This window comes from Hippichthys cyanospilos, chromosome 1, assembly GCF_059441005.1.
Source record: "Hippichthys cyanospilos isolate Australia breed blue-spotted pipefish chromosome 1, RoL_Hcya_1.0, whole genome shotgun sequence".
Classification (NCBI taxonomy): domain Eukaryota; kingdom Metazoa; phylum Chordata; class Actinopteri; order Syngnathiformes; family Syngnathidae; genus Hippichthys; species Hippichthys cyanospilos.
Genome location: NC_142369.1, coordinates 18,274,600 through 18,288,715, shown reverse-complemented (window position 1 = coordinate 18,288,715; position 14,116 = coordinate 18,274,600). Strand labels below are relative to the sequence as shown.

General features: G+C 38.5%; 1 protein-coding gene across 1 annotated transcript; it reads left to right on the top strand.

The window, feature by feature from the left end:
• Positions 1 to 656: 656 nt before the first annotated feature.
• Positions 657 to 13,820, top strand: ckap2l (cytoskeleton associated protein 2-like). The gene is made up of 9 exons (XM_088418329.1): positions 657 to 826; positions 1,848 to 1,905; positions 2,023 to 2,083; positions 3,517 to 4,517; positions 6,460 to 6,652; positions 7,173 to 7,331; positions 7,422 to 7,479; positions 9,449 to 9,614; positions 11,652 to 13,820. The coding sequence occupies exons 1-9, from the start codon at positions 787 to 789 to the stop codon at positions 11,911 to 11,913; spliced, it is 1,998 nt and encodes a 665-aa protein (XP_088274455.1). The 5' UTR covers positions 657 to 786; the 3' UTR covers positions 11,914 to 13,820.
• The last annotated feature ends 296 nt before the right edge of the window (positions 13,821 to 14,116 follow it).

Here is a 14,116-nt window from a genome sequence, read left to right as displayed (position 1 = left end):
CAATTAAATTCAACATTGAGTGCATTTATTTCTCTTGGACATATGTATTAAATTGTCATTAAATGTGATTGAGTGCGTGAATGGTTGTTCAAAAGCCTACGACCCTTGTGAGGATAAGCGGCTTCGGAAAACGGATGGGCGAATGGATGGATTTATTTCAGTGTTTCTAAGGGTGCGTGTGCGTGTAAAATTGTTAAGAAGAAAGAAAAACGCTAAAAAGAGTCCACAATAAATTACTTTGTAAACCTGGGCATTTTCCTATCGCAATACACTTCCGTATGGTCTTGTTGCTGAAAAAAGGACTCTTAGTTATTATTATTATTATTATTATTATTATTATTATTATTATTATTATTATCATCATCATCATCACTGTTAGCTAGTTCATCTGTTACCTACTCATTTTTATTGCCAGAAATTAGCTAGAATTATTCCATCCATTCATTTTCTAAAGCCGCTTATTCTGACTATGGCTACTGACAAAATGTATGAATCTACGTATATCTATACCTACAATGTATTCGTTTGTTTATTTATATAACAAATAAAAAGACTTTCGAAGCTTGGTTACAACGCTTTCGCCAATAAGCTCAAAGCCCCTGCACAGCGGTTGAGCAAATTCAAAACTGTCCAATCAGAGAAGACCAGAGCGGGGCATGTCAGTGACCGGGTTGTTTAAAAACGTATACGCATTTTGTTGAGTTAAGTTGAGTTTAACTTTCGAATTTTCTAGAAGAGGAGGTTTACCCTTAATTCCAAAGGGTTTCTGGAAATAATTTAAAGAATATGGACGAAGAGGATCCCGCCTCCGTTTGGAGCAGAAAAGGTCTGGAACTTGTGTTTGGTTCAACTGACGTCGTTGTTTGCATCCTGGTGGCTGCTATGCTAACTATGCTATCGCGGAAAAGAATACAGTACTGCTAAAACAAATGCAACCCTATATCTATATATATATATATATTTATATATATATGCTACCACTCTTTAATTAAATTCCACCATTGGATTTGGCACTTAAATTAACTACCCTTTTGACCTCTCTTTGGGGGAGAACACGCCACAAACCAGCGGTTTTTGCTTAATTGTATTTGTATCATTTACCAACTTAAGTAAAGAAGTCATTTACCATCCAGGTTGGAGGATGGCTTATTAGGCAAATAGATGGGTACTTTATTTACATCGTATGGATGGAAGGCGATTCACTTTGAAAGTGATGTTAAGTACGGCGAGTATAACATGGGAGGCACAATTACAAGTATGACACCGTGGTAACCGATAATATATATAATAACGGATGAATAACCAACCACACGCAACCCGCCTCTCTAACAAGGCGGAAGGAACAAGAACGTTAATATAAAATAGCGAAAACTCAAAAGGAGCATTGTTATGTAACAAACATGCATGCAACGCTGTAACACCACACATTGTAACTACTTGACGGATTGACTGTGTGTATGAAATCTGACAGACAACCACAGACACTAAACTGTTTAAAAATATATGTAAGTAACACCCACTGCGTTTCACATTTTTTTAAAGTTAATCTTCAAAATGTTATGCCACAACCAAAAGTGTCTCTGAATTTAAAAAAAGGAACCCCCACTGCCAAGAAGGGTATGAGAGTTAATTGAGGGCCGTTTATTAATATGTCGTGGCAAATAATAAACTAAACAACTATTGATTTAACAATTAACACCACCAGCTATTTCCAATTTGTGTGACAGAAAACTGATTGCATCATACTTGTGTCAGTTAATTGACATTTTTGAGCTTCCTGTTAAAATTCGCAGAGATAAAAATGATTGTAAATTTGGATGTCACTGACATTTGTTTTATTTTGTCAGAACTGCGCAAGAAGAAGTTTATGGAATACCTGACAAATAAAGGGAAGCACAACTACAGGTAAGCTGTTATGCTTTTATGTTGAAAGTAGTTTCAATAGGAACAGTTTTCATTTGTGGACAAAAATAGATACATCGCCCCCTGCTCTTGTTGACATGAATAAAATGTTCTTCACAGCATTAACATCAATGAGCGTCCAGGGGTAAAGCCTGAGACTGAGCGACCTCCTGCACCAAAGGTCTGTGTCTATGGTGTTTCCTATTAGGTGTTAGCAAAGTTATGTTGTTGTTTTAGATGCAGCACACGATTGGCGTTTTTCTATTAGCCACACTTTACACTGAAACGGTCTTGCTTGGCTGTGGATGTTTTTGTTTCTATTTTACTTTTACGAGTAAAAAAAAGTTAGCCTAGAATGGCTCTTCAGAACCATCTTGGAGGTAGTTGTGAAATGCTGACCGTCTAGGGTCAAGAGGGGTCGTGTTGTCACTGTCATCAGATTGGCTGACAGCGACCAGCGCAGAACTTCGTGGCACATTCCCATTTCCTGGTTTTAGGCAAGCGAGATACAGCCGACCCCTGGCAGTTGCAGTTCAAGAAGGTGCTTGAAGTGGTAAAGCTTTGCAGTCAGTTGGTTTCCACATGGTTCAAAGCTTCATTTGCTCTTTGGCACCGTCAATCGGCCCAGAAACCCAAAAAGTCAACGGTGTCGAGAATCCTAGTTGTTTAAGAAAAAGACATAAACGTGGTTGTGGTACTATATGAACGAAATACAGCAAATGCTATAAGGATTATTTGTTTTTCGTTTTTATTTAAAAATAATAGCTTTTTCACTGTGTTGGCTTTAAACTGTTTCTTTTTGAAAAGTATTTCACCACCTTTAAAATACATTATCACACAGCTGGGGAGAAGAGAAATGCAACTGCCAGTTAATATTAATTTGGAGTTGTGTTTTTCTGTGTAGATCAGTACACTAATGGATTGTTCATTCAGTCAATATTTGGTTCAGATAGTTACTTTTGGACATCCACAATTGCATCAGCTGTTGTCACATTTATTTTAAGGTTTTTTCTTTTTTTAATATTACCTTATTAGAAGCAATCAAATAAAAATGTTCCCAAACGGATTAAATTCACCTTTTTATTCCATTGCGACAAATGGCAATTCTTGAACAATTATTACATTTGCACACATAAGTGTAACAGAAGCCAACATTTGCAAAATGTGAGATGACAGGCGATCCTGTCCTGAATCCAATCGCTGTAGCGTTTTGCGGAACTACCGGATCACTTACTGAAGCAGTCATGTGGTGCAGCAGGGCAAGTGTGGCTTTACATATCAACATTCCCAGATCTAGATAGTAGAGAGATCTTGATAGAACACGAGTGCACACGCCCGTTTAATCCCTTGACACAAGCCTTGAAGCCTTGGCACATTTCTTCCCATCTCTACAAAATTAGTGTTGGACAACAAACAGCAGTGAACCCTTATCATGATTTTTTTTGCCATTTGCCATGTTTTGTTTCATGATTGTTCTATTCTGTGTTCCATATTTATAGTGCTGTAGATAAAGTTTAATTTGAATACCATAGAGAGCAAAAACAGGCTGCCAACGCTGTAATTTAAGGCAGAAATGATTCATCCAATGAATGCTTTTTTTTTTTTGTATTGCAGCTCATCAAGGGCAAAGAAAATAAAGCTCCTGTCACAGGTTGCCATCATGCAGCCAAAAAAGTTCAACCCTTAGCTCCAGCTGCCAAAAAAATTCAACCCTTAGCTCCAGCTGCCAAAAAAGTTCAACCCTTGGCTCCAGCCAAAAACCGAAAGCCTCCCAGAAAGACCTTTCTCATTGTGAACCAAGAGAATGTACAGCCTGAAAGCAGTCAGCCAATACCCTCAGTACTCTGTAAAAAGCCAACACTTACGGGAACTAACACAATTTCCACTCTGAAGACAACCAGTCTTCCCCAAAAAACAGCAAACGTCAGGATACAGCCCACAGGAAAAGTGTCTTTGAACTTTTCAATGGCGAAAAAGTCAAATTGTACTTTTAGACCGCCATCAAATCCAACCGCTTCTTCTTCAGTAAAGACATATACAGCCCGACTGAGTCTGGGGCCCATGGTCAAGACCAGGACGGGGCTAATCCCTGCCGTAATCCAACCGAGGGTCGCTCGGCTTGTCCCAGTGGCGAACGCTGGAATTGTTCCTTCGAGACCCGCCATCCCATCCTCCAAGGCTCCAGTGAGGAAAATCCCACTTCATCAGAGACCAACTGTCCCTCGAGAGCCGAAATCCATCGCTGTTAAAGAGCCGCCTTGTAAAAGCAAACCTAAACCAAGGGTAATTCCTTTGTCGCACACACTACCGTCTGCTAGGCTACCTGACAAAGTGGCCAGTCAGCCGGCGAAGCACATGTCTCAACCTAAAAGCTGCCCGATGGCACAGAAATCTGGGGTAGGCGGACGCACAACTCAGACCGCGGCGAGCAAGAAACCCGCGGCTGCCAAAGCTAAGATGGCTGATGCCGCTCCAAAAGCAGTGAGCGCATTGGTGGCGAAAAAGAAGGCATCGCAAACCGCAGTCACTCGTGTTAGTCAGCCCAGGTTGGAGACCCAAGCGACAAAGTCTCAGACTGTGGGGAAGAAGATGGCTGCTGAGCAAGCGGAGAGAATGTAAGTATGGTCAAACTTTCCCGCCAAATAGGGATGGGTCAATATTAGTCCGTCGGTATGTTTACTGATAAAAATATTGCACTTTTAAAACTAAAGCTCCCAAAATGCTTTTCTGAACTGCTGATATTTGGATGACAAAGATTTTTCTTTTGGCATATTAAAAATATGTAAAATATTTTGTACTTTAATAAACGTGGCAAAATAACCATTATTACTGGTTGGAGTGGGAGTCCTTGACTGTTTTATGATTCAATTCATATTTTGGGGTCTACAATTCAAGTAGAATAAATCTTTGGTAATGATTTTTACTTCAATCGAAAGATGTGCAAATTATGAACATGTTCCAATCTAGTCTACTTTGCAAGACAGAATGACAAATTGAGACGGAGCGGGGATTTTTTTCACCATTTACCTATTTTGAATTGTAAGGAAAGTGTATTCATTTTATTTATTATTGTTTTTGATAATTGATTGTAATTGTTTCGAAAGAATGCTTTTATTGCGATTGTATCGCCGGGATACTATGAAACGTTGAGTGCTGTTCCTATTGGTGATTTTAAAGACCCTGTTTAATTTAAAGTCATCAATTGTTTTTGAAATTCAGGGTCTCAACAGTAACTATTCAGAGATTTCTGCAGCTTACCTAGAAACCAGAATGCAACATTTAGAAACATCTGCTTTACTTTGGAAAACATTGATAAACATTTCGGTATATACGGACTGATTGTGTAACCAAAAAAATACATTTGATTGTTTTTTATGAACTGTCAATTTAACATGATGCTTTGTTTTGAATGACGAGATTAAAATTTAAACGCGTTGAAAAATTGTAACATGGAATAATTGCAAAAATAATTGACAGATTAATCAATTTCTTAAAATGATAATTAGTTTCACCCCATTGTGGGGTGAATGGAGGAAATGAAGGGAGGCAATTAATTTCAACTGCGGCCCAAAAAATTGAATTAATTAAAATAATTTAATTCTTTAGATTCTTTTTAAATGTCGTTTCTCTATGTTTTCACGAGTACACGTTTATAGACTTCGAATTTTACTACTGAAAAACATGTTACAATGTTTTGTTGTAGTTTTATTTGTCAGGCTATAAATGACCATTTCCATTCATTGACATTGCAGAACAAAGTTTTTAAATCATGAACATTGTCAAGCGAACAAATGAAATTCATGTATTTTGTTTCATCTATATGGTTTAAGCATTGTACATGATTTATATTACAATAAAATCTGTAAAAAAAAAACTAGTAAAATGAAAACTATAAACTTCATATTAGCCCAAAAGACATAAAAGACACAGTATGTTGCAAACAAAAAAAAAAAATCTGTGATAGTGTTACCCCTGTGATAGTGTCACATGGGATTCAACTGTTGCAGCCTCTTGGGTTGAGACCTGGTCGTTAACGCTACCCTCCTTTATTGGCTCAAAATTATTGAATTGCTTTTATTGGTCCTGTGAATTTCAGAGCCAAGTTTCAACAAATGTTGTTCTTTGCTGCTCCCTTGGGACATCTTTATGACAATGCACTTGATTTAAGCGAGATGAGGAGCTTTAGCTTAGTGCGCTGTTGCTATCTTGTGACATCTATTGGCAACTTTAAACCTTTTCAGTAAAAGCGCTATGTCAGTGCACTCATTTTCCAATTTGGGGGCAAAGGGGGTTTCAGTTAGAGGCACAATTTCGCTGTTTGGGACAGGGCTTTTACTGTGCCTGCAATACAGCATGGACATACTACAACTCAGTGTTGCACAACACGCATATTCCCGCAACCATCCAAGAAGGGAATACTGAAGTAAAATGAGAGTGATTATGGACAGCTGGACCAAACACGTAATCTGATTCAAATCGGAAAGAATTGGCAGTCTTTTGCAGAAAACAGGATGTTGACTGCAATTTTTTTACTGGAAACTTGTGACGTGTGTTCAGGAAAAAACTGCAGGAATGGCGAGAAGCAAAAGGAATTTCCTACAAGCGTCCGCCTATGCAAGTGAAGCTTGCGGTTAGAGGAAGCGGCGCGCCGCGACCCGTTGGGACCACGATGAAGGCGCAAGAAGATGCTCGTTTGTTCATCCGTGATGTAAACAAGTCTCTGGCTGACTGCATAAAGCTGCTCACCGAGGTACATGCAGTTCGTGGATTATTGGCTCTTATGAGGGCCTCTTCGTTGTGCTTATTCTTTGGCCAAATCAATAAACAAGTTTTCAACCATGAGACAAAAAAATATTCTCAAGAGAACTTGCTTTAAAGGACACTGGAATTCTGACACTTTGGATTAAATGGGGGATTTCTTGGTACATCAAAGATAAATTATGCCTGTAGATACATTTTGAAAACTCAGACCTAAAATATGATTTCACTCATCAATATAAAATGGGATTGATATTTCTACCATAAACTTTATTTTCTTATTTTTTTTGTTTTCTGGCAGATATCTATTTTAGTGGTCAAGGAGGTCTTTAACCGATCAACTCCAATTAAACTTTCATGACATGTTTGATCAAGTTTAGGACTGAAAAGTATTCAGTTGTTTTGGGTTTTTTTTAAATCAGATACGACAGACCTCACTGTATTGAAATATTAACATACAATATTAACAAATATCAACTTGATAAAGGATGCTCAGTTTTCGACTCCAACAGGGTTGCCCAGCGTCGAAGGTGAAGGCAGTCCTCTCACGGCTGCCGCCAGTGTCCCGGAAATTTGCCAAATTCTGGATCTGTAAGGCCTATCTGATGGAGCAAGAGGGCAACCTGGATGTCCTGCCCATGTTTGAGGAGGCCGTACGTGTCGTGTTGGAGGTGGGAGCTACCTCTTAGCTAATTTGTGTGTGTAGGTGGGTCTGGGTCTTAAAAAAAATATTCAAAGCTCTCTCCGTTTATCCCCTGTAGCCCGTGGATGAACTGCGCATGGTGGTGTTTGACATTCTGAAGAAGAAGGACAATAAAGGTAGTTGTTTAACAATGTAGCTGCAGGATTTTATTCCTATTAATGTTATTTCATTTTATTTCTCAATGTATTGCCCTCACATGGAGTAAAGGTCAGCCAAAGTTTTTCACAATTTCCAACTTTTAATTGAGAGTTGAAAGAACAGTAAAAAGACACACACTCAATCAGGTCATTGACAAAATGATCACCATTGCCTTGATCAATATTGTAATTACAATTATTAATCACGTTAGCAAAAATATTATTATTACACTGCTTTTCAAACACATGTAAAAAATGTTCCACTGCCTCAACGAACGTCTCCCATACCAGTCTTTGCTTCGGCGACCTCCAAAGCCGCACTCCATTCGGCCAGTCAGTACCTGTCAGTTGCTTCCAGAGTCCCAATAGGATCCCGATAGGATTCCTTCTTCGGTGTGACAGCATCTGACCTCCATCTTCCCCCACCATCTGAGCTGTGCTAATACACCACCAGGCGGCGATCAGTCTACAGCTCCACCCCTCTCTTCACCCAAAACTTGCAGTGAAAAATCCGATGATATGACAACATAGTTGATTATCAATCTGTGAGGTGCCGAAATGAGTTTCCACCGCAGGATGTCCGGTAAAAGCGGTAAAAAATGGATGGATGGGTCTAAACGTTTTCAAGGGAAAAAAAAAAAATTTATCAGCCATCCATCCATTATCTGTAGCTGCTAACCCTCACTAGGGTCGCTGGCTTGCTGGTGCATATCCCAGCAGTCTTCGGGCGGTAGGCGGGGGACACCCTGGACTGGTTGCCAGCCAATTGCAGGGTATACAGAGACAAACAACCATTCACGCACCCAATCACACTTAAGGACAGCTATATTTGAACTTCGGACACTCAACTGTGAGGTGGCCTTTTTTAGAAGCCACACATCATTGACATCTCTGAGCACACATTAAACATTCTTTTATTTAAATTCTTTTATTTATTTATTTAACATTTTATTTATTTATTTTTTAAAAAGCATGTAACATTATTTTAATTGAAACGTAAAAAACGTAAAAAAATAAATACAAAACAAAACTCGAAACCTCAAAATCCCCATTTGAAATAAACGCAACATGAGATAGTACTTCTTGTTATTATGGATGCTCCGATATTATTGCACTTCTCAGGAACACATACAAGAGCTTACTGTGGACAACTTGAACAGGAGAGCTTTCTTTGTCTGTTGTTTGTCCTCCTCAACTACTTCTTCTGCCACACATGTGGCTCCTCCACACTCTCTCTCTCACGCGACCAATCTCTCTCTCCATTTACCCCGTACACCCAACACTATTGTAACATTTAATGTCGTGTTTTTGAAGCGATTGCAATGTTTTATATGTAAAACACAATTCATATAACAAAAATCATGATGCAAAAGCCACTCCAGAGCGGATTGATATTAAAAAAAAAAAGATATTGGAAATCTGGATATATTGGAAAATGAATGTTGTATTGCAATATGCGTATTGTGTCACTTTGTACTGCAATATATCGATATTATCACCCAGCTCCACCAGTGTTTCATGTGCAGCTTCGATATCCAGGATCTGCACCCCTGATAAACAAACATGTTCCTAAATGAACCAGAAGCCAGTTATTCTGGGCGCCAATTCAACTGTAATGACTAAAAGTTTCAATGGTTCATGGGGCTTCATCTCACCATCACTACCAGAATAGCGTATGTAAAACATACTGTATATTACCGTAAAATAAATACTTTTTGTCCACCAAAGAATCATTTTTTTTCAGCTGAGCAGAATGGAGTAGTATAGTAATAATTGTAGTTAAGTAAAATAAAATGATGAATAACATTGGCGCTGACACTAGCTTTCCACAATTTCGTGCCGTTGTGCTGGACGCTGTAGTATTATTCTCTGCAGTCTTCACTTTTTTGCCTTTTGCCCTCATTGTTTACCTCCGAGAATTAATCTTAGCTGTTTTGTTTTTTGGCAGCTTGCGAGGCAGAAGAGACGGAAGCGGACCGCACTCCGAAAAAATGCAAACAAACCGAGAAATGCAAGGAGGGGGATCCAATGATGACACCCCCTGCTCGGATTCTCATCTCTGGTGATTCGGGACCTTCATCCACTGTAAAGTACAAGATAACAGCTACTCCAGGGTGGGTACCGCTATTGTAGTCAAACTGCAGAAATGGATGGATGGATGGATGGAATGATACAGTGGAGGAAATGGCCAGAGCTATCTTACCCTGTGTAAATAACTTCAAGTGTCTCTACCGAATAATTGTTCACAATTATGTGAAGAACTGTATTAACTGCCTTAATAGAGCAAAACATTTTGCTCGAACGTCGAAGCAAAAAATTTAAAAAACAAAATCATAATTTCATCATATCATTTTCAGATCAAAGTCATGATTTTGGGTATTTGTCAAAGCTGCTCCCCACAAAGTGTTTGCACAAAATAAAAATAAAAATCCCTCAAGTGCAATTCAAAAACCTCCAAGAAAGAACATGCACAAACTCGAAATTGGAAATGAATTGGTCACAGTTTACATCAGCCATGATGAGGCGCTTATAATTTTTACACCAATGAAAAAGCAGATGAATATTAACGTAAAAATGTGAATTGAGTGAAAGGAGAGAGAAGAGCACCTCATCAGAAATACTTAGTTATAATGTTTTTCTCTTAAGTTTCTGTTGAAATATAGGGTTCCCAAAAAGTTGGTATATTATTATTCGGACGAGTGCAGGCACGCTGCACACTAAAAACATTTTGCGGAAATCACAAAATGAGGTCACCTCATTACACTTGCCTCCCTATCCCTAAAATCTAAAGTACGAACAATTTTGTATTATGTCAGTCATTCTCAAATAGTCGGGCAGGATGCGATAACAGGGGGTGGCGCGTATGACCCAGGGGGGCAGGCTTTGCATTTGGTTTTGCTGTGTGAATCCAGATCGACAGCTCCATGTGGTGCAGTGGCGTTCTCAGTGTGTGGGAGTTAACTTTTGAAGCTGCAGTCTACAACTCCCCCCCAAATCAGTGCAGTTTTATATAGGTTTCTTGAGATTAAAACATTTAAGATATTGGTGCTCTGTGTTAATTATCCAGACTAATTTACATTTTTTTAATTATTTTATTTATTTATTTTGTTTGTTTTTTCAATATCAAATGGTTCAGCTGGTCAAAAATAAACAAACCCTGTAAAAAGTTGTTAAAAATGTTAACATTTGTTGAAGGTTGATTTCTATTTTTTTTTTCATTTATTTATGTTAAAAAGGATGCAATTATAGGTATACCTATGCAAAGTTTTTAAGATAATAATCTTATTGATAGTCACCAACGTGAGTGGGGCACGAAATGTTTTCTCATTCCTATCTATCACTTTATTATATGTACAATAATTTATTCATTTGTTAGACATTTGTAAGAAACTGTACACAAAAAAGAGCTTTTGGCCGAGGTCAATTCTACTGCGCTCTGCCAGTCTCTCCGAACACTTTCTCTTCATTTGATACAGAGGTTCCTAACTACATGAAGGTTCCGGCCCTCAAAGTGGCAAAAGTGCATCATGGGAAAAGACTATGGCCGGAACCTAGTGTACTTGTCCTTCTATGTTTGAGCATGTGGGTGAAAAACTAACACATCTACGATCAAATATTATGCGTTGCAAGACATTCTGCAAAATATTTTGTCTGTAAGATATTTTGAAAATCACAGCTGCAGGAGCCCCAGCTGCAGGCTTGAGCGGCATTCCTCCCACCTGAGACACAACGATAACAAAAATGTTTTTCTCTACAAGCAGTACACTCATTCTTACAGCATAGCAATTCTTTGCAAGCAGTTCTTTTTTGTAGCAAATTTATAGTCACTATAATCATTCTCGCAGCAAAGCATTTGTTCATTGCAAGCATTTATATCTTGAAGCAAATGTATAATCACTACATTTACAATCATACATGTTTATATTAACTATTATTCCAACAGTACAATAAACATATATGTCCAAAATATACCATTTTTTGTTTTAAAAGATAGTTACATGTAGTATTAGATATAGTGGCATCTTTACGCACAGTATGTATGACAGCAAGTCGTAGCTACAGTAAAAGGTTCCTGGACCATGCGAGAAAAACTGTCACGCGACAGTCCTTCAGCAGTTCCTAAAACTTCAACCTCGACTACTTTTCCGCAGCGTCCCGCCCAGCCAGCAGGGAGAGCCGATACACCGAGAAGGCCACGAGGTGCGCTTCTTCACTCCCGTTCGCCGCTCAGTGCGCATAGATAATGTGGCAGGGCACTACCCCAAATCCCTTCGGGAGCACGGTCAGTGCGTGGCGTCCCACGCCGACTTATTGACCGCAGAGGAGGAAGAGGAGGCCGAGGAGAAAGGTGACATCGTTTACATCTACAGGGAGAACAAGGCGCTCAAGGACAAATGGCTCTCCGGGTGGTGAATGAGCAGTGCGCAGGAACCCCTACCCGCTGCTTTTTTTTTCTTGTTTCTTTCACAATGCACAGTTCTTTGTTTGCCCACTTTTTATCTTTTCATATCTCTCATTCATTCACATTTCCAAATAATCACTGAATACAGAACATACTTGGTGATCATTTTTCGCAATGGAAAATGTCCATTGTTTTTTTACAAAATTCCACATTTTCCATCCAACAAAAAAAGACCATATAAAGGGAACCGTTCAAATAAAAATTTTGTTTGTTTTTGTAATCTGTTTACTCCAGTTCATTCTGGATATCGTGGGACACTTTTATTTATTTTTTTAACAGAAATGTACCAAAAAAAAAAGTAATCTTTGAATTGCGTGTCGCTAGACATGAGCAAGTGACAACACCGTGAGACAGTGACCTTGAACAAGTCAATATCATTTTAACGGAAAACAGTGTGCATTAGCCATGAAAATGTTTTATGAAAAACGGTGACAGTTTGATAGCTGCGCAGAGGCAGTTCCGACGTGTTTGCAACTTTGGACGTAATGGCGCTGTTCCATCAAAACACGCAGTAAAAATAAAATTAAAAATGCAATAAAATATTGGATAAATAAAATTGAAGAGCCTGAATTTGCCCTCAAGAAAAAAAACAACAGGACGACCAAGAAGTGCTCGTACTCTCGAGTCTGTCTTACGGAGCCCACGGCTTTAATTCGTAAGTTCTTTAAATAATTAAATAATAATGAAATATTGAATATTGAAAAAAAGAAAAAAGGTTACGTTTAATTTTCTGTCGCAGATTTCAAGAATTCGCGAAAGAGGACGTCATCTACAGAACATAGTTTTTAAAAAAATGAAAGGTTAGTCATTTATTCTTAAGTGGCACGTTTTAAGATTTCATTTACTATTAATAAGATTATTTTTCCATCACTCTTGGTTTTTTATTCTTAAAATTTCTCATTTTTGGGTCAGCCCGTACTGCAGTTCATTTCAAACATCTAAGGAACTACATGTTACTTTTTTCTTCTGTTCTATGATTTTTGTTAGAAGAATTTTGTTATATGTTGCATTGTACGTTGATTAATATATATTGGTGTCAGTCCGAGCGTGAGACAGATTTTCTTTCAAAAATTAGAAAAAAAAACAAAAACAACAGAAAAGCTAAATGTTAAATATAATCACGCCCCCCAAATACGTAACACTTAACTAGTTACAGGGTTCTAGACTAACATTTGGGACCAGGGCCCCAGTTTTGTTTTTCATTTTGATGCACCAGCACAAAACATACTCATCCCCCAAACTGTTTGAATGATAAACTATTTCCTAACAGTCTAGTCATCATACGGTTTGTTACTGAAGTGCAATTTTAAAAAGGCCGGTAACTTACTGATGTATTGGCCCTTGAAATGCCCTGTATCAGTTATGACATTTGAACATACCTGTCCTTAAATTAACTCACATAAAGTTGTTGGTCGTTTTTATCATATGTGATTATTTAGCACTTCTATATCTGATGTATGTACTAAATGTCACTTTCCTAACCCATTTGATGGCACATTTTACCCATTTTTCCTTTGGAGTGGCACAATGTGGGTATGGGCTTTCCTGGTACAGTGGGCCCCCGTGTTACGAGATTAATCCGTTCCGCGGTTGGGCTAGGTTCAGGCAAGATGTTGTGATGATGCTAGAAAAAAAGGCCACATGCCGCATCATGTTTCTGATTTGGTATAGTGATGATTTATTTATGTATTTTTTGCTGTTGTGGTTCTTTTTTTTTTAATTTGCTTCTCATGCTTTATTTGAGTTTTTTTTGTACTTTCTGTCAAGTTTTTTTCTTTTGTGTTTATTTTGTATTGGCCGTTGTGTTATTTTTTCATACTTTGCTCTCTAGGGCCACATTAAATTACCTTGTTCGTCATGCGTAGCATAAAACTTTAAATAACAAGATACTTGCATGTTGCACTCCCACACAGAGCCAAATCAGGGAAGCTTTTTTTTTTTTTTTCTCTCCACAGGCTAGACTGAAGCAGGGGTTCTCAAACTTTTTGGACTCAGGGAACCCTTTTTGGAAAGCAAATTTCCCAAGAACCCCCAAACAACTATCCATCCATCCATTTTCTATAGCTGCTTATCCTCACAAGGGTCGCAGGGTTGCTGGCGTCTATTCCAGTTGGCTTCGGCCAGTAGGCGGGGGACACCCTGAACTGGGTGCCA